This window comes from Crinia signifera, chromosome 6 (genome assembly GCF_055691185.1).
Source record: "Crinia signifera chromosome 6, ASM5569118v1, whole genome shotgun sequence".
NCBI classification, from domain to species: Eukaryota; Metazoa; Chordata; class Amphibia; order Anura; family Myobatrachidae; genus Crinia; species Crinia signifera.
This window is the reverse complement of record NC_139222.1, coordinates 124,423,115-124,443,560: the sequence shown is the minus strand read 5'-3', so window position 1 is coordinate 124,443,560 and position 20,446 is coordinate 124,423,115. Positions and strand designations below refer to the sequence as shown.

Sequence of the window (20,446 nt, the reverse complement as noted above, 5' to 3'; positions counted from 1 at the left end):
AATAATATTTTTCATTATTATGAGCATCTTCTCTGTACACCTATATGATGGATGGCGAGATAGTACCCTACAATCTTTAAAAGGAGGGTGTGAGAACCTCCATGCATCTTATCATTCAATTTCAAAGGATCAAATCATTTTGCTATTCAATGAGAAAATAAATAAATAAAAAACAAAATAATAATAATTATCTAACCATTAGCCTCGGAGTAGTTATAAGTTAATCACGAGTTAGATGCTTATAACGTCATTTAAAATTGTTCTGCAGACTGTCACTAAACACGTCGCCAACCACAAGATGGCGGCCAACACTTACACAACGGACACCAGGGATAGGCGGATGCTGGGCACAATTACCTCGGAAGTGTTCAGTCTCTGCAGCATGTCCTGAAGAACTAGAACTAGCGGCTGCAGCGGCAAGTAAACTCCTTGGCGTCACTATGGCAGCGCTCGTCAGATTGGGAGTAAGTAGAGGTGGTGTGTGTTGGGACACCCCCGCAGCAGCGTGCGATTGGTATGGTCTGCAGTGTCTCTTTATACCTATGAGGCTCATTAATGAGCTGGGCAGGAGGGCATGGAGGCTGCAATGCATGTGAGTTTAGGACAGGTACAGCCCACACAGTGCATGAAACAAGGTGACCTTATGTTCTCAAGGCAGACGTGATGCCCATAGTATTGCGTTCAATGTATGTACTTGACAGGTGTCATTGGTAGTATTGCTGTACAGTACTGACTGAATGGACAGTGTTGGGTAACATGATAGCTGGTTGCGCTTTTTTTTTTTTTTTTTTTCACATGTGATGTGTGTTATGTAAGTGTGGTGTGTGTCACTAACAAACTACTTTCTATGTATATTCATAATACTTGCCATGCATACCAGACTTCTTTAACTTTAAAACTTGTTTTCAGCTTATTTGCTGAACCGTGCACACAATCAAAGTGGAAGATTCTATCATTAACAATCTATGCATCAATTGCTTGCCAATTAATGGTATTTTAGCAACATTTTAGAAATTTGTGTACACATTAATTATGTTTATGATAAATATTTTATTTTGTTAATATATTTAAAAAGTGTAATACGATTGTGTTGTGAACCAATTTCTTTCACAATCAAGCGCAGTTATTAAACCTCTTTTTGACTTTGAGCTGAAAGCCTCCCAAAACAGAAGGTTTGGGTGGCTTTCAGCTCAGTCGCCCAGTGTGTATGGCCCGGCGATGAGTGGTGATCGCTGCTGCGTGCTCCTGCATCATCGCCAGGAAAACATTTCATATGCTGGTATTATCAGCAGATGAGCGGCTTTGCATAGAACTGCGCTATGCAAAGCCGAGAAAAGAAATGCATATATCACAGATATGCCCCGGTGGGAGTTTAAACTTATGGGTGTCCAATGGAGCAATTCAGTTGTTGCTTTGCTCTGTCCTCCTACCCATTGCTTTAGGGGAGCAAAGCTTATGTGCAATTTTGTGAATGCTAACACCCCACTTGAAGCATTTGCTCCAGATGCACCATCAAAATTTGTAACAGCCCTTATGGGGCCTACACATGAGGCAATGGGAGTTTTACACTGAATGATCTAGCATCGCTTAGCACAGTGCTGTACCAGCGATGTGTACTGTGCGATCAGTCACTGCCCGTGTTCTTAATAGAGAAAACATGGGCAATGACTCGATTATTTCAAGCCTGCTTGAAATATCTAGCCGGCGATAGCGATGTGTGGGTTTGCAGCGCATCACTATGGCTATGGGCCCTACACACGCATCAATTTTTGCTTAATTTCTAAGTGAAATATGTGTGTAGGCCCCATAAGTCAGGTGTAGTCTGATCTTGGCCTTCTGTGTAGGCATATGCGTCTTTGAAAGCAGCCACCTACAGAGAGACACTTGCATCTCCTTAGCCACTGATATTCTATTCCCCAAGAACACTAACTACATTTCACAGACCATGCGTCTGATTTTGTGTATTGTCTCTGAGCATTAACAATTGGGATGCAAGCACTGTGTGACTTAGGGCCTTATTCTAGTTCACTCTTTCTGACAATATCCTTCTTAGATAGACAAAACCATGTTCACTGCAGGGGGGCAGATGTAAAATGTGCAGAGAGAATTAGATTTGGGTGAGTTATTTTGTTTCGGTGCAGGGCAAATACTGGCTGCTTTATTTTTACACTGCAGTATAGATCTCGCTTTGAAGTAAAACCCCACCCAAATCTAATTCTCTCTTCACAAGTAACATCTGCCCCACCTGCAGTGCACATGGTTTTGTCCATCTAAGAAGGATTTTGTCAGAGTGAACTAGAATAAGGCCCTTAGACACGTGCACAGACTTAGGCCCTTATTCTGTTTCACTCGCAAAGGCAAATTCCTTCTCAAATGGACAAAACCATGTGCCCTGCAGGGGGCAGATGAAACATGTGCAGAGAAATTTAGATTTGGGTGAGTTATTTTGTTTCTGTGCAGGGAAAATACTGCCTGCTTTATTTCTACACTACAATATAGATCTCACTTTGAAGTAAAACCCCTCCCAAACATAACTGTCTCTGAACAAGTTACATCTGCCCCACCTGCAGTGCACAAAGAAGGACTTTGCATTTGCGAGTGAACCAGAATAAGGGCCTTAATACATCGGCGAGCGGGATTTACACTGACTTTTATTGTGCTTTGCTTTAAACTTTAAATTCTTGCCAGCCCTTTACTGGCTTCCTTATCCAATGTTGGCATTTTGTGCATTTCTGTCATTTATCAGATATTGAGACCATGACACTTTTTAATTCACAGGGCAAGTATACCACACTAATTTTCCTCCAACTAGTTGTTTGGTTGGAACGGCAATCTGATAATGTATGGGGACAAATACTAATAAGCAATTTGCTCCCAAATGTCTGAAAAAAGACTCAAGTTTGTTAAATCTGCTTGATTTAATCAATTCACCTGAATGATGTACTTGTCCATTCTCCAGCTTTTATAGCAATTTACTGATCTTTTGCTCAGGTACATTAACAGATTTGTATTCCAAGCAACTAACTAGTTGGAGGAATGTTGGTCTGCTGTATTTGCCCTCTAACTGTGTGGGGTGTATATTGGTCATGTTTAACTCAAAATTAATAAGTTTAGTGTAGTGTGAAAAAAGTTGACATTTCTAAGAAATCTGTCATTGTTATGTCAAAACTATTACTTACAGCTATATTGCTACAAGAAAGTATCCTGTGCTAACATGAATCTAGGCACGGTAACAAAGAACAAAGTGTATATTCGGGCATGTAAATAATTCCAATATATTATGCTCTTTGCATAAGTCACAGAGCTCTGAGTAATTGTGCTATCATGTGCATACATACTAGTTCATACACACATACCACCCCATGCTGGGATGAGGAACTGCATGGATTTTCAAAGATAGCGGGTGCTAGAATGAACACTACACAGGGCCGGCGCCACCACTAGGCAAATCTAGGCATTTGCCTAGGGCGCCGGCCACTGGAGGGCGGCATTTTGTGCCGCCCGGGTACCTGTCCTACGGCGCTGTCTATTTAAATCTGGCGGCGGAGGCAGCGGGGGTCCCTGCAGTCCATTAAAAATCACAAGCGCTATCCGCCGGGCTATGTGGAAGCGCTTCTAGTGTGAAAACTCTGGCAGCACGGCGCATGCTGATCTCAGCCAATCAGCGTGCTGCCAGTGTTTTCACACTAGAAGCGCTTCCGCATAGCCCGGCGGATAGCGCTCGTGATTTTTAATGGACTGCAGGGACCCCCGCTGCCTCCGCCGCCAGATTTAAATAGACAGCGCCGAACGACAGGTACCCCCCTCCCGGCACCGGGGCGCCCCCAGCCCGACTCGCCTGGGGCGCTCCGGTGCCTTGCACCGGCCCTGACACTACATATTGTAATACTCAACATGGGAGCAGAATTACTAAGCAGTGGGTTTTCTGCAGTTTTTGCCAGTGGGCTATAACATGGCAATACTATGATTGAAATCAATATTGTTGCCATTTTAAATGCAGCAGGCAAAACTACCGAAAACCTTGAGCTAGGTAACTATTCCGGTGCAACTGTTTTTTTTTTTTTTTATTGAAGCAGAGTATACATTAAATAGTCAAATAAGAAATTTAATTTCAATTATCAGTATACATTATTAAAAGAAACATCAATATAAGTACAGCAAATAGTCAGTGTATCAGGGATAATTACCAGTATACGTTGGTGACAAGAGCATTAGTACATGTACTGTATAACAAACTATTGTCAGTGAAAATGCAACATTTTGTGAACAAAGGCAGCGAAGGGGTTTTGAGTGGTTGCGCGCTTGTGGATTGGCTCTATAAGCAACTCCAACCTGTTCCCAATTAGTCACTAACCAAATTCCAAATAAGGACTTCACTAAGAATATAGGTACTCTACTTCGTCAGAAGTTTTTAACCCCTGAAGGTCGCTATTTGTTGTTTGGGTTAGTAGAATGCTCTTTGCGAGAGAAAAAATAATCATTTTAATTCTAACTCATAAAAAATGGACAACTTTAATCCTACAACAAATAATATAAAATACACAAAACAACTAGACAACAAATAATGTAAAAGGACGTGAAGAGCCACTATTATGCTACTAGGTGATTCATCGCGCCCTACGGGCGCTCTTCACACCGTCGTAAGGGGCTGCGCCCCCTTAATTTGTGAACGTTTGTATATGAGAAATATGGTTAGAATTGTATGAAAGATGCCCTGTATTGCAACTTAGGTGTCCGCGAATCGCGGGAGGGGGGGTCGCGGAGGGTGCCGCAAATTGCAGGAGGGGGGGTCGCGGGGGGTGCCGCGAATTGCAGGAGGGGGGGTTGTGGGGGGGTGGATGCTGCGAATCGCAGGAGGGGAGGGATTGCAGAGAATCGCGGGAGGGGGGTCGCGGGGTGGGTTGCCGCAAATCGCGGGAGGGGGGTTACGGGGGCGGGGGTTGCGGTGAATCATGGTAGGGGGGGTCGCGGGGGGTGTGCCGTGAATCACGGGAGGGGGGTCACGGGGTGGGGTGCCGAGAATCGCGGGGGTGTGTGTGTGTGCCGTGAATCGCGGGAGTGGGGGTTGCGGGGGGGGGTGGGGGGGTGTGATGAGAATCGCCACAAGAAAAAATCAACACAGAAAGGTCAACACATGTAAATGTTGACATAAGTGTGGCACTTCATTGGTGTCCATGTCGACACATGAGAATGAATATGAAAACATTCAAAAAATGAAAAAAAAACTTCAAAAACTCATGTCAACCTTTTTCATTGTCGACCATAGCCATGTCAGTGTTTTCCATGTGCAATTTAATTCTGGAGCTGCCGCGAATCGCGGGGGGGTGCCGCGAATTGCGGGTGGGGGGGTCGCGGGGGTGGGTGCCGCGAATCGCGGGAGGGGGGGTTACGGGGCGGGGGTTGCGGCGAATCATGGGAGGGGGGGTCGTGGGGGTGTGCCGTGAATCACGGGAGGGGGGGTCACGGGGTGGGGTGCCGAGAATCGCGGGGGAGGTGTGTGTGTGCCGTGAATCGCGGGAGTGGGGGTTGTGGGGGGGGGGGGGGTGGTGGGGGGGGTGTGACGCAAATCGCCACAAGAAAAAATCAACACAGAAAGGTCAACACATGTAAATGTTGACATAAGTGTGGCACTTCATTGGTGTCCATGTCGACACATGAGAATGAATATGAAAATATTCAAAAAATGAAAAAAAAAACTTCAAAAACTCATGTCAACCTTTTTCATTGTCGACCATAGCCATGTCAGTGTTTTCCATGTGCAATTTAATTCTGGAGCTGCCGCGAATCACGGGGGGTGCCGCGAATTGCGGGAGGGGGGGGGGTCGCGGGGTTGGGTGCCGCGAATCGCGGGAGGGCGGGGTTCACAGGGGTTCCGGTGGGGGGTTGCCGCGAATTGCGGGAGGTCACGGGGGGTGCCGCGAATCGCGGTAGGGGGGTTGCGGGGGGGTGTGACGCGAATCGCCACAATAAAAAATCAACACAGAAAGGTCAACACATGTAAATGTTGACATAAGTGTGCCACTTCATTGGTGTCCATGTCGACACATGAGAATGAATATGAAAAAATTAAAAAAATTAAAAATAAATCTTCAAAAACTCATGTCAACCTTTTTCATTGTCGACCATAGCCATGTCAGTGTTTTGCATGTGCCATTTAAGCCTGGGGCTGCTGCGAATTGCGGGGGGGGGGGGTGCCGCGAATCGCGGGAGGGGGGTCGCAGGGGGGGTGCCGCCAATCGTGCAAGGGGGGGTCGCGGGGGGGTTCTTTTTGCCGCGAATCACGGGAGGGAGGTCGCGGGGGGGGGGTGTTTTTTCCGCGAATCGGGGGGGGGGGGGTCACGGGGGAGGGTTTGCCGCGATTCGCGGTGGGGGGGGTCGCGGGGTGGTGGTTATGCCGCGAATTGCGGGAGGGGTCGTGGGGGGGTTCTTTTTGCAGCGAATCGCGGGAGGGGGGGTCGCGGGGGTGTTTTTGCTGCGAATCGCGGTAGGGGGGGTCGCGGGGGAGCGGGTGTTTTTGCCGCAAATCGCGGGAGGGGGGCGCTCACCTGGTGGCTGTGGAGTAGCAGTGCTGGGCAACATGGGAAGGCAGTGGGTGTCTGGCACTGTCTGTGGGCTCACTGGGCTGGTTCTCTGTCACATACCTCCCAACATGACCCTCTCCAGGAGGGACACAATGCTCTGTTTCTAGACTTCCCCTTAATGTATGATTGCCATCACCTGTTTTAAACAGGTTAATTTCTCAGAAAGGTGTTCAGCACAGATGAAGGCAATCACACATTAAGAGGAAAGTCCAGGAACTGAGCGTTATAGACACAGACACCCACTTTGAGTGACAGATGTAGCCAAATATATAGGAGATATAACAGGAGATAATGTTCTCCAGTGAGGGTAACCGTGTGTGGATGCTAGGGATGCGGTCATCTATTAGAATGAACTTAGGTCTACAGTCATTAGGTCAACTGGCAGGAAGGTCGACCTGACTTAAGGTCGACATGGGCCAAGGTCGACATGACTTAAGGTCGAATTTGCATAAAGGTCGACATGAGGAAGGTCGACTGGTCATAAGGTCGACATGGGTTTTTCACTGTTTTTTGAGCCGACGTGCCGACAGGCGGTATTTCATGCCCTACCATCCACTAGGGCGTGGTGCGAGAAAATAGTGTGCCGAGCGCAGCGAGGCACCGTGCCCGAAGCATTGCGAGCGATGCGAGGGTCCGATTCTCATTGGCAACTGTGTCCATGTCGACTGTGTCGACATTCAGATAAAAAAACAGTGAAAAACCCATGTCGACCTTATGACCAGTCGACCTTCCTCATGTCGACCTTTATGCAAATTCGACCTTAAGTCATGTCGACCTTGGCCCATGTCGACCTTAAGTCAGGTCGACCTTCCTGCCAGTCGACCTAGTGGGGTCGACCTAATGACTGTAGACCTAAATGCAGTCTGACGAATGATCCCATTCCGGATGCTATTAGTGTTCTCTAGTGCCAAATACATGGAGCGGCTAAGCCACTCTTTAGTGGATAATTACATATATTTATTTTATCTTATATTGAAGCATTTAAAAAGAATAACATTTTCAGAATACGGTTGTACATTTTGTTATATCAATTACTTTGACAATCATTTAAATTTCATTTGACACATATGCTTGTCTATTTTATGTTTCCGAAAAAAAAAAAAAAAAAAAATTGTGTGGTCCGGTCTCCATACTCTACCTCCCTATACCCTTATGGGGTCACCTTGTATTAATATTTGGGTTTCATACCACTGTGTGTTTTGGAAGCATTTCCTGAGTTGATTTTTTTTTTTTTTTTTATTGTTATGGTGCATCTATATGTACAGTGCAACTGTTTCATTGATGACAAAACCCTAAAATTTGAACATTTAGCCCCTTCAGTGGAAATCCCGAGAATTTCCCGGGCTGTGCCTCCGTGCCCAGTTTGACAGGCATGGACAATTCTCGGGATTGCCACTGTTTAGAGCTCCCTCCCCAGCGCCTCCTCCTCCCCTCCGAGTTTTCTATTGAAGTTTCCGGCGCCGGCTTATGACAAGCCGGGAGCAGGGACACGGGGCGGCTGGGCGCAGTGCCGGGCAGTGATTGACAGTGCAGCGGCGCTGCCCGGACCCGGGGAGAGAGTGGTGGTTTTTTTTAGGGAGCACTCCCCATAAAAAACTTACCCAGTGGGGAGCGCTCCCTCAAAAAAACCCACTACTGAAGGGGTTAATATATTGTTTAGGTACTTGTGAGTTATCTGGGCGTCCGATTTTGGATCCGATATCGTATGCGATATCGCATGCAAATCGCATGCAAATCGTAAGTACAAAATCGGGAGCCTCACAAGTACCGATTTGCTATTCATTTCATTACCCCACTATCCCCAAAGTGTGTCTATCAACGTGAACCCGAAGCGTGGCGAGCGCAGCGAGCCCGCGAGGGGCGGCGGTACGCGTCCTCCGACCTTTTCATGCCCTACTATCCACTAGGGCGTGGAGTGAGAATAGAATAGTGTGGCGAGCGCAGCGAGCCACCGAGCCCGAAGCGTGGCGAGCGCAGCCGGACACCTTCACAGGTATACGCGTGCCCTTGCGGGCTTCACAGGTGTCCGCGTCCCCTCGCGGGGCTCGCTGCGCTCGCCACGCTTCGGGCTCGGTGGCTCGCTGCGCTCGCCACACTATTCTATTCTCACTCCACGCCCTAGTGGATAGTAGGGCATGAAAAGGTCGGAGGACGCGTACCGCCGCCCCTCGCGGGCTCGCTGCGCTCGCCACGCTTCGGGTTCACGTTGATAGACACACTTTGGGGATAGTGGGGTAATGAAATGAATAGCAAATCTTATGCAAATCGCATGTAAATCGCAAATCGGATCCGATATCGGATGCGATATCGCATGCAAATCGCATGCAAATCGTAAGTACAAAATCGGACGCCCGGATAACTCACAAGTACCATTGTTTATTGATAACATGACATTTTCCAGTGCAGCTATTAACCCTTTTAGTGCCAACATCTCTGTGAGAGATGTACAAAATATCCACTAAAAAATGTTTAAAAAAAAAAAAAAAAAAAAAAAAAAGTAAATTATTACTTTTCCAATCCATGACAAACTGGTGTAACTCCTAAGACTGCGTTGATTTGTCCTCATAGGCACTGACCTTGAGCATCAATCAACCAATACACACTTTATTTTTGCAGAAAAGGTCTACCTAGTTGTTGGTCACTGCTTGTTTATTTATAGAACCATCTCCCTCCATGGCAAGGTGCAGCATAGCAGCGAAAGAGAGGGTGGTAGATCTATTTTGTTATGCACTGACACTTCAGTTGTTTATTATATTGTTTTGGTCAATGATTTACAGTTTCTTTGTTCTTTCATCCAGGCTGGGGGACACTGGTCGTGGGGTTACTGGATAAGACTGTAGACCTTGTACTTAAACTAACCTGGTCGACTGTCCACATATTTTTGTTTTCATGTCTCAGGCAGCGCCCACTTTGGGTGTACGGTTATCCATTCAGGCAGCCTGGGCATTCTCTCCCCTATCCCATGGTACCATAGTCTACCAGCCTGGATGAAAGACAAAAAGGGCATTTTTGGTTACTCACCTTTAAATCCAGCTGGGGGACACTGCACTCCATCCCTCACGCTATGCCTTGAGGTTTTTGTGTTGGTGCCATTTCCCTATGGTTTGGTTTCATTGTGTTCATAACCATTGCACTGGGTCACTGTTCTCTTTTCTTTGCTCATTTAATTTAGAAGCACTACAGCAGACAGCGACACCCCAGAATGTATGTATGTATGTATGTGTGTGTGTGTGTGTGTGTGTATATATATGTATGTGTATGTATACATACATACATACACAAAAAAAATGTCACTCGGGAAGCAAAGGTAGTGAAAAACACTCTGAATTGCATTCACATAGGTCAAGCTTTCGGGGTAATACCCCCTTCGTCAGGACTATATATATATATATATATATATATATATATATATATATATATATATATATATATATATATATATATATATATATATATATATATATATATCTATATCGCAGATATGAGCAAAGTGTAAAACAAATTTTACTAAAAGTGCAGGCTCACATACATCATAGATAACAGCAAACAGCTTGCCACAGTGATATCCAACACTGTGCACCAACGACTTGAATAGCCGGGACCAGCCTTTTCGCCGCCGCCAGGGCCTCTTTAGTTTCCTTCTTCTCTAATTTTTAAGGGGTTCATTTATTAATACAGATTTTTTTATTTTGATCCAATTAAATTTTTTGTGCATATCGTCTTGTGCAGGCATGTCCAAAGTCAGCGAGCCTTTACCTTGCTGTCCCCTGCAGTGAGGAGGTACTGGCCGCCACAGTCAGATGTGTTTGGCGTCCTACCCCTGCTGCTGCAATCGTATATCACCCTACTCCACAATCACAGGGACAGCAGTGTTTGGGGAGGGGGGCAGCAAGGGGGAAGCTTGCTCCCGTAACATGCAGAGCGGAGGAGGGCAGCAGTGGGAGCCCAAGCATCTCCTGTCCTTGCAGTGCCTGCTTTGCCTCTCCTTCCTCTGGCTCACACAAGGGGCTGGGAAACATACAGAGAAGGGAGGGGGCAGAGTGGGGGACATACAGTGAAGGAGGGTCACGCTGGGGGACATACGGTGAATGGAAGCAGTGATGGCCATTCAGAGAAGGGGGAGCAGGGGCAGGCTGGGAGACATACAGTGAATGGGGGCAGAGTGGGGAACATAGTGAATGGGAGTCATACAGTGAAGGAGGGTCAGGCTTGGGGACATACAATGATTGGAGGCACTTATGGACATTAAGAGAAGGGGGGCAGGCTGGGGGACAGAGTGAATGGGTGCAGAGTGGGGAACATACATTGAATGGGGGCAGGCTGAGGAAATAGAGTGAATGGGGGCAGAGTGGGTGACCATTCTGGTGTGATTAATGATTCAAAGAATGTCAGGCTGAATAGTCGGCCCCCACACATTTACGCTTCACCAAATCTGGCCCTCGTCGCAAAAAGTTTAGACACCCCTGGTCTAGAAAGTATGCACCATGTCCCTTCAGTTGGCCCTCCGGAACTGCTGTGCAGTGATGAAGTCTGGTGACGTAATGGGTAGGGGAGTAGCCAGAATGACATGTCTATTCCCAACTGGCCGGCTAACAGCGTGGAGAGCTGCAAGAACCCCACTGTGTCCGACGTTGCAGGACATCTGAAGACGCAGGGGAGAGGTCCCGTGAGTGAACACCTAGCGGTCAGCAGTTCCAAGGTAGCAGTGTACCAGTGGGATTGTTTGTTAAATCTTGTGGTAACCAGCCACACCTGCAGAATTATCGGTTACGGGTGTCGTACTTAGACTGCTTTTATGAAAAATGTTTTGCTTTCTAAATATTAAAATAGTACTGCACCATTGTCCCCTCTTTTCATACACATATATATATATATTATATTGTATGCGTAGTGTCCGTGAGTCTTCGAAATGCTGCCATCTGCTGACGTTTGTCTGTGAAACTACAACTTTCTCACACATGCACAAACACAGAAGTTAGCAGACTAGCTTTCGAAGCTTTTGCTACGAGTAGGCTTATCACCACTATGTGGTTGACCCGATTGTACAGCTGCCATGAATAATGAAGATGAAAATTGTGCCACTGAAGATGAAAACTGTGGCTTACCATCAGTAATAACTCATTTCCTACGAAATAATCTGTAGCAGCCCAAAATTCAGATCTCTATATAAACTCAACCATTTAAGATCAGGGATGGGGTGTTTGAGTGATTAGTGTTCATTCTAGCACCCGCCATATTTGAAAACCCATGCAGTTCCTCTTCCCTGCCTGGGGTGTTGCTGTCTGCTGTAGTGCTTCTAGCACAGTGTGGTCTGTATATCAGCACTGTTATGCAAACCAGACCTGTGCTAGAAACACCAGAGCAGACAGTGACACCCCAGGCAGGGAAGAGGAACTGCATGGGTTTTCAAATACAGCGGGTGCTAGAATGAAGACTAAGTGATCCTAGCTCATAACCCAGACTCCATCCAAAAGTCATGCAAAGATGTTCAGAAATGTTTAAATCATCCAATAATGCAGCTGGTTAGAATGGAAAGTGGGCGTCTTGCAATTAATTTGGATTGGCCGAAAAAGTCTTAAGAATGACAAGCATTGGCTTTCACAAAGTTTGCTGCTTCAGTGTATTTAGACCTTTTTGTCAGATGTTACCATGGTTTCTAAAAGTAAAATGACAAGCATTTCATAAAGTTTATGCAAAAAGTCACTATTTGCCATGTTTATTCTACTTTTTCAAGACTCCTGCAATATGCCCTCGCATGCTATCAATCAACTCCAGGGCCACATCATTACTGATGACTATCCATTCTTGCCTGATCAATGCTTGGGGTTTGTCAGAATTTGGTGGTTTTTATTTGCCCACCCGCCTCTTTGGGTTGACTATAAGTTCTCAATGGGATAAATTCCTGGGGAGCTTCCTGGCCATGGACCCAAAATTTTGATGTTTTGTTCCCCGAGTCACATAGTTATCACTTTATCTATATGGCATCCATCCTGCTGGAAATGCATTGCTCATCACAAAAACGTTTTTGGATGGTTAGGAGCTGCACTTGGGGGATGTTTTGGTATCATTTTAGCTCTCACATTTACTTCTCCAGACAAGCGTTTTTCCAGATGTATCAAACAAGCTGAAAAGGAAAAAATTACTTTATCCCAGTCCACAGCAGTCCAATTTTGGAGAATATCAACCTTTTACAGAATATCTGTCTGTCCCTGATGTTTTTCCTAGAGGGAAGTGGCTTCTTTGCTGCCCTTCTTGACACCAGGCCATCCTCCAAAAGTCTTTGCCACACTGTGTGTGCAGATACACTTACATCTGCCTGCTGCCATTACTGCACTGCTGGTGCCACAAACCTGTAGCTGATTTAGGAGGAGACATCCTGGAGATACAACTTCCGGTGGGGCCGGGGATGGTCGCATGCACGTGAAGCTCCGGTCCCCCATCCACGGAGCTCCACCATCACCGGCCTCCGGGGCAGCGTGGCGGTGAGGAGAGGGACGAGGCAGCACTGCTCACCCCCGGCAGCGAGCACCGCAATCTGCTGGAGTAGCAGCGGGACAGTCAGGACCATCGGCCTGCGGACGGGCAGCCCCCCTGGTGGGGTTGGAGAGGCTACCACAATGGGAGCTCCAGCTCCATCTATGGAGCTCCCAACCCCCGGCCCCACTGCAGGATCGCGAGCTGAGACGGCCACCAGGAGTGAAGAGGAGAGAGGGCCGGGATCCCCCCAGGCAGCGGCGGTCTGGCCTGGCGGAGGCCCCACACAAAGGTCTGCAGTCGTGTATCCAGTGACCCCGGCGTCCAGGCTCCCGGCTACCATCGGTGGTAGAGGTGAGAAGAAGCTATGGGAGGGCACCAGCGGTGCCCCCAGGAGACATTGTGGCATGGATCTCAGCCCACGGAGGGCCCAACTCCAGCCCCAGGCCTCACTGACTCTGCCCAGGCCTCACTGACTCTCCCCCACCAACTCCAGCCCCAGGCCTCAATGTCTCCACACAGGCCTCAGTGACTCGCCCCCCCCCTCCCACACACACTACTACCACCACCACCCACGCTACCCACGGCTCTCCCTACAGGAAGATGCAAGATGGCGCCGCAATGGCTGCCTAGGAACTGTGCACTCAGCCATATGTATCCCGTGTCCTCTATCTGATAACTGTACTGTCTCTGTTACAACTGTGCTCTCTTTGCTCACACTGTTACCTCATACTGTTACCCACCTGACTGCTGCAATGACCAGTGGCGCCGCTAAGGGCTGCCCTAGGTGCTGTGCAGCTTGGCGGGAATGTGTTCCTTGTGCGGTAACTGTACCGTCCCTGCTTATATTGTTCCCACCTGGCTTCTGCAACGACCAGTGGCGCTACTGAATGGCTGCCTAGGCGCTGTGCAGCTCGGCGGGTATGTATCCCCATGTGAAATCTGTACTGCTTATATTGTTACCCACCTCGCTTCTGCAATAACCAGTGGCGCCGCTGATGGCTGCCTAGATGCCGTGCAGCTCTGTGGTCATGCCCCCCCCCCCCCCCCCCGCATGTAATGTCCCAATGTAACGTATGTAATGTCAAACCCCCCCCATCATCCCTGCTTGATGCTGCACTGAAATCCACAAAAAATTGAGGTGCAATCTCTTCCAGTCTGTTATTCTAACTCAGTCGTCATGACAATGTGATCTCCAGCTTTGTCATCGTCAACAGTATTACCTCTGTTCACAAGAGATTCTCTGACATGATGTCAGCTGGTATATGTGCGGCAGGGCTAAAATGCTGTGGAAATAATGTTTTTGGGATTAAGGTAATTGTCATGACACAGATGGACTTTGCAATTAAATACAGCTCACCTGATCATGGCATTCTGCAGTATATGTAAATTGCCATCATATAAACTGAGGCAGCAGACTGATCGCACGTCTTTATGCAGCGGTGCATAGCTTCCTCAGAAGTATATGGTTTGAATCTCAAAGTGGTGGTCTTATATACTTTTATAATAGTTGCCTAATCTCCCCATTACGGTCCAGTTTTAAAGATCTAAATGCTTGAGCACAGGTGACATAATCAGTTCCTCAGTTGATTTGATTTAACCATCCTTATTAGGATATGCAATTGAATATTTTTTTTGTGCTGGGCACAATGTAAAAAAGCGCCCTTTGGGTGCCCAAACTGGTAATTTTGTTCATTTCTAGAGGCTAGAAGAAGAAATTTTGGTCAGGCACCCATTAAACAGTTGGGTTCCAATGTAGCTTTGGGGTTTCAGCTATGTCGCCTTCTCTCCTTTTTGTTTTTGCGGCTTGTCTAATCACATGCCGTGCTGATCCCCCATTAATCAGTTGTGGCATGAACCAAAAGGAAATGTCTGTGCCTCCTCTAAACATTTATATGTTAATAAATATATATAATTTTCTGTCAATTTCGAATAACCTTGTGGGCCCAATTTAAGACCAATTAAAACATTAGCAGGTTTATGTGTTTATATAAATAAGGCACACAGCTATAGTTTCAGAACTGCACACATACAACTTGCCACTTCATATTTTGTCCTCATTTGTGTCTGCATGTTTGGACTGGTTTTTGTGATATTAAGTCCTGGCCATGCATCGAAGAATAAATATGTAACAGTTGTTACAAAATCATACAAAACGAAGCTGTGCCTACAGATGAGTTGTATAATGCACATTTCAGCATAATAAGTACAGGTCTCTATATAACGTAATGCTGTGTACACGTGGTGCAATTCAGGGTCAAAAAGGGGCAGACTAGATGGGTCAAGTGGTTCTTATCTGCCGTCAAATTCTATGTTTCAAATTGGACTATATAGTCCAAATTAAATAGAAAGTGACAATGAATCTCTAAATCGCATTCGATCCTGATTCCTGCGGCATTGGGATTGAAAGCAGAAATAGACTGTGCAGGCAAGTCTATTTCTGCTTCCATCTGCTAGATCGAAAGGAGGGCCATGCTGCTCGATGTATCATGGCCCCCATTTCCCCCCCCCCCCCTTCATGCCAGGTCCTGGTGGCTGCCAATATCGAATCAATATCGGCGGCTACCACATCGCACCGCGTGCACACACCTTAAGTGTGCTACTGACTCTTCAGTTCATCTATCTTGTCTGCTGCTGCTACTTATGATGTGGACAGTCTGCTTGACATATCTTCATTTTAGGAAAAGAAAACTATAATAAATATACAGTATAAACATTGATGTCATAGTATTATGGAGTCTCACTTATGCTGTGTACACACGGGGAAATATGATTGCTGGGGATATATTGCTAGCAATATATCCCCAGCAATCATATTGCTCAGTGTCTCCTTTTCATCAGCGATGAAAAGGAGACACTGCTACGGGGCGGAGGGGGAGCGCAGCAGCAGCAGACGCTGCTGCTGTCACTTTGATGGGAGGAGGGAGGGAGCAGCCGCACGGGGCTGGGGAGATCAATGCTGATCTCCCCGGCGCTGACCTCCCGGCACAGCGATCGCGGGGAAAGCCGCTGGTCGCAGGAGCATGCTCCTGCGACCAGCGACCATTAGGCAGTGCACACTGGAGCGCGCAGCTGGCGATTTATCGCCACCTGCGCTCGAAATCACTGGCAATATGGTCGCTCAGCGACCATATTCCCAGCGATTTCACACAATATTGCTCCCGTGTGTACACACCTTTAGTGTTGTAGGTATTCATAGTATAAACATTACAACAAATCAAATCTGCACATAAATAGGTGAAATGAAGGGTGTGTATTTTAATTTTTTTGGCTTTGGGAGGTGTAATCCTTATACTGCTTTAATTAACAGATTCAATAGTCCGATACATAAATAATAGGCAACTGGCTTCAATTTAGTGTCTCCAGGAGAGTGCAGTGTTCTGTAAATTACTATGTGCAGTAATGTTACTTCCTCCTATACTTTAAAAGGGTCCTTTATGAAAAAAAAAAAGCAAATACTTTCAGTACATTTCCTGGGTCGGACAGTATAAATACATATATAAGTTAAGGTCATCCTGTCACTCTAGTTTTCCATACTGTAAGTCTCATCTTGCCATTGCAAGCATGCACTTAAACAACTGTAGGGGGAATATTATCTTTTGATTGGCACAAGGTACACTAAGCAACTTTGCAGCTCTTCCTTGCAAACCATATTGGTGCACAGGAAAGTAAGTTTAACTACTGTGCTGTACAGCGATGTTCAGATGAACATTGTGTCCAGACTAGATAGAGCAATAATTGCATTCTTAAACATTCTATAAGTTACACATGAAAAGTTGCCCATGGCAACTAAGCCAATTTGCCTTAGCAGTTATCAGTTTTGTAAAATGATAAGTAGGAGCTGATTGCTTGCTATAGGCAACTTTTCCACTGAGAAACTTCTCCACACTTCACATGACATAGGAAGCTTCAGTAGTAGTGGTGGATAATACGTGGCCCATCTCTGTACAGTACTTTTTTGTTTGTGAGTTTGCTGTCAGAGTGAGCACAGCGCATGTGTACAGTCTGTTACATGCGATTGTCTACTCAAGGTCTTGGATATTGAATGATGTGTATAAATGCAATGTGTAGCCCCCTTGTAAAGCAGTGTTAATTTCTTCTACTAAAATTTAGACTAAAACTATTCATTGACAGTTTTTTTTTTTCTTCTGTGAATCCATGCTGTCATGACTAAAATTGACAAGACAAAAATGCTGTATTATTTTCGTCAGGACACCACATTTTTTGGGTACAGTAGTTGATTTTTTTTAAGATTTAAATTTTTTTTAAGGGGGGGGGGGGTGCTCTCTGTATATGATGAACATAGGCGTGCGCACGGGGGGTGCCGGGGGTGCACAGGCACCTCCTAATGACTGTCCCCCCCGCGCGCGCGCTTGCACGCAGTGCTGTTTCTACCGGCGCACTGATCACATGGGGCACCCGCCTGCTCCTTACTGCCTTTGATCAAACGAGGACATCGGCGGCTCTGCTCATCATGCCACTGAGCCAAGCTGCCTGCAGAGCGAGTTTGCGCGGCGCTGCAGCGCTGCTACCCACACCTCTGCCCGCCCACACACTTTCTTCCTGTGCGGCGCACAGTTTTGGACCCTACCAGTGTACCACACTGTTGTTGACACAAGCGCAGCACCGGTACCATTAATAAGTAGCTGCTGCAGTGCCAGTGCAGCTTCACCACACAGACGGCCCCTACAACGATCAGCAACAGACCGAGGCAGAGCCCAGGCAAGAACTTGCATGGTAAATGTGTGTGTGTGTATATATATATATATATATATATATATATATATATATATATGTATATACACACACATGTATGAACTACAGAACTTCTAGTTTCCAGCAGCACTCCCACGGACTTGCACAATATATCACTCGGACACAGAGCTTAACGCTGGTGCAAGTCCGTGGGAGTGCTGCTGGAAACTAGAAGGCTACATTGCTAATTACTGAGCACCCCGGCAGTTACTTTCCTGATCCAGTGAGTGCTGGCCTGTCAAGTATCTCTCTCTCTCTCTCTCTGTCTCTGTCTCTCTGTCTCTCTCACTCTGTCTCTCTGTCTCTCACTCTCTCTCTGTCTCTCTCACTCTGTCTCTGTCTCTCTCTCACTCTGTCTCTCTCTCACTCTGTCTCTCTCTCACTCTGTCTCTCACTCTGTCTCTCTCTCACTCTGTCTCTCTCTCACTCTGTCTCTCTGTCTTCCTCTGTCTCTCTGTCTTCCTCTGTCTCTCTGTCTTCCTCTGTCTCTCTGTCTTCCTCTGTCTCTCTGTCTTCCTCTGTCTCTCTGTCTTCCTCTGTCTCTCACTCTCTCTCTGTCTCTCTCACTCTCTCTCTGTCTCTCTCACTCTCTCTCTGTCTCTCTCTCTCTGTCTCTCTCTCACTCTGTGTCTCTCTCTCTCTCTCTCTCTCTCTCTCTCTCTCTCTCTCTCTCTCTCTCTCTCTCTGACTCTCTCTCTCTAGATATCTGTGTTGTGTTTTTTTTTTTGGGGGGGGGGGGGATTTTCATCCACCCATTTTAAGACAGGAGAGGCCTCAACTATTGCAGTAAAGAAAAACAATATTAGTAATGTGTATCATATATATATATATATATATATATATATATATATATATATTACTGTGTATGTATGTATATATGTATGTGTGTGTGTGTGTGTGTGTGTGTGTGTGTATATATATATATATATATATATATATATATATATATATATATATATATATATTATTCCCAAATGCCAGCACTCCAGTGCAAATAACAAGACCAAGCACAGTGCTGTACCAGCAACATTTCAGTGCTGTAATGGGCTTTTGTCAAGCATCTGTACTGTATATTGTGGGACTTCTGTGTATTGGGCCCTACACACATAGCGATGTGTGTAGGGCGACCTAGCTATGCTAGGTCGGGCTGTGCTGCGCCGCTATCGCATAGCACACAGAGCTGACAGCCCACACACAGAGCGAGCTGTCAGCTCTGTGTGCTAAACGAGCAGACAGCGCCAGTGTTCTCCGGTGGGAGAACCCTGCCGATACGAGATTGATGGACACTGTCCATCAATCTCGGCCAGCGATAAAGACGCACAGGGACGCGCACTGCTGCCGATATAGCCCCCACACATACACCGATGTGAGGGCATTTTCTAAGCGACTTTGCCAAACTAAGCAAAATCGCTTAGAAAATGCCTTAATATCGGCATGTGTGTAGGCCGTATTACTTTTATAACAGATTTGCTCTACCTTTTAACACTCTACCTTTTCGGGCGCATATAAATACTACTGGCATGTAATTAGTATATATTTTTTATTTTATTGGTGTATTTTATGGTCGTTTTTGTTGGTTTGGTTGATATATTTTTTTTTAAATCATGCTGGCCACAAATTCTTATCCTACAATAGTGTATATATACTGGCCGTCAGAATACAATGCTGGTATCCCAATAGAGGGAATCCTGACAGCTGTCAGGTAGGTATACTGTACTTATCCTCCCCCCTTACCCTCCCTCACTTCCTGCTGCCTAGCCCTGCCCTAGTAGCCTAATACTATCTGTCCCCACTACTCTAATCCCAGTGCCCCAGCACCTAAACATATCCACACTGCAGACTAACCCTAACCCCACCTTCTAAGTAACTAACCCGAAACCACTGTTCCCGCGGTCTTACCCTAACCTTCCCCCTCCCCACAGCCTACCTCTAAGTTCCCCCATTGAGCCTAACCTCCCCACCCCCCTTCCCCGACCTAATGCTAGCGGTCCCTGTGTGGTGTAATGTGCATTATGGTGTGTGGTGTAATGGGAATTACAGTGGGTGGCATAATGTGTAATGTGTAATGGGCATTACTGTATGTGGCATTATGTGTAATGGGCTTTTACAGTGAACATTTTTTGCAGCGCTTTCACCGCGCACTGTTCCTGTTTCTAGTATGTGCGTGGAGGGGAATTATTCATTCTGAAGCCCAAATACATAAATAAGTCACCTTCTATTTAGTTTGCATTGACGCCCAGTAGGCGGTGATGGACATGCCCCTCCAATGGTGCACCCCCTAAGAAATCGGGCTGCGCACGCCTATGATGATGAAGATACTAATTGTTTACTAAGCTCTGTGCACCACTGAATCACAGTTTTAAGATCAACCTGTGGGAAAGTCTCTATCCATCTGATCATACCTGTTAGGTTAGATAAGTCTAATTTCTTTCTAGTGTAAGAATAAATCAGTGAAGTGGAGTGTGGTGAGGTTGGATATCTTCAAACTAGATTGTCTAGAGGGAAAGTAGGATCAGTTGGGTGTGAGTTTAACTTGCTAGTGACAAAACTACGTATCTCAAAATATGCAAAGAGAGGAAAACTAAGATTTGGGTACTTCTCTTTCAACTGGGATATAGTAAGAATGTCTGAACAAT

The 20,446-nt window shown here is 46.3% G+C and overlaps 1 protein-coding gene across 2 annotated transcripts in view; it reads left to right on the top strand.

Moving 5' to 3' along the window:
- The first annotated feature begins 308 nt into the window (after window positions 1-308).
- Window positions 309-20,446, top strand: part of UQCC1 (ubiquinol-cytochrome c reductase complex assembly factor 1) — a 125,745-nt gene continuing 105,607 nt past the window's right edge. Inside the window, exon 1 of one of the 2 annotated variants that reach the window (XM_083147029.1) lies at window positions 309-464. In XM_083147029.1, the coding sequence (XP_083003155.1) occupies window positions 441-464 (24 nt within the window). In that variant the 5' untranslated portion in view covers window positions 309-440. Of the gene's footprint in view, window positions 465-530; window positions 593-20,446 lie in introns of those variants that run through there. The other variant, XM_083147030.1, reaches the window with a different exon arrangement.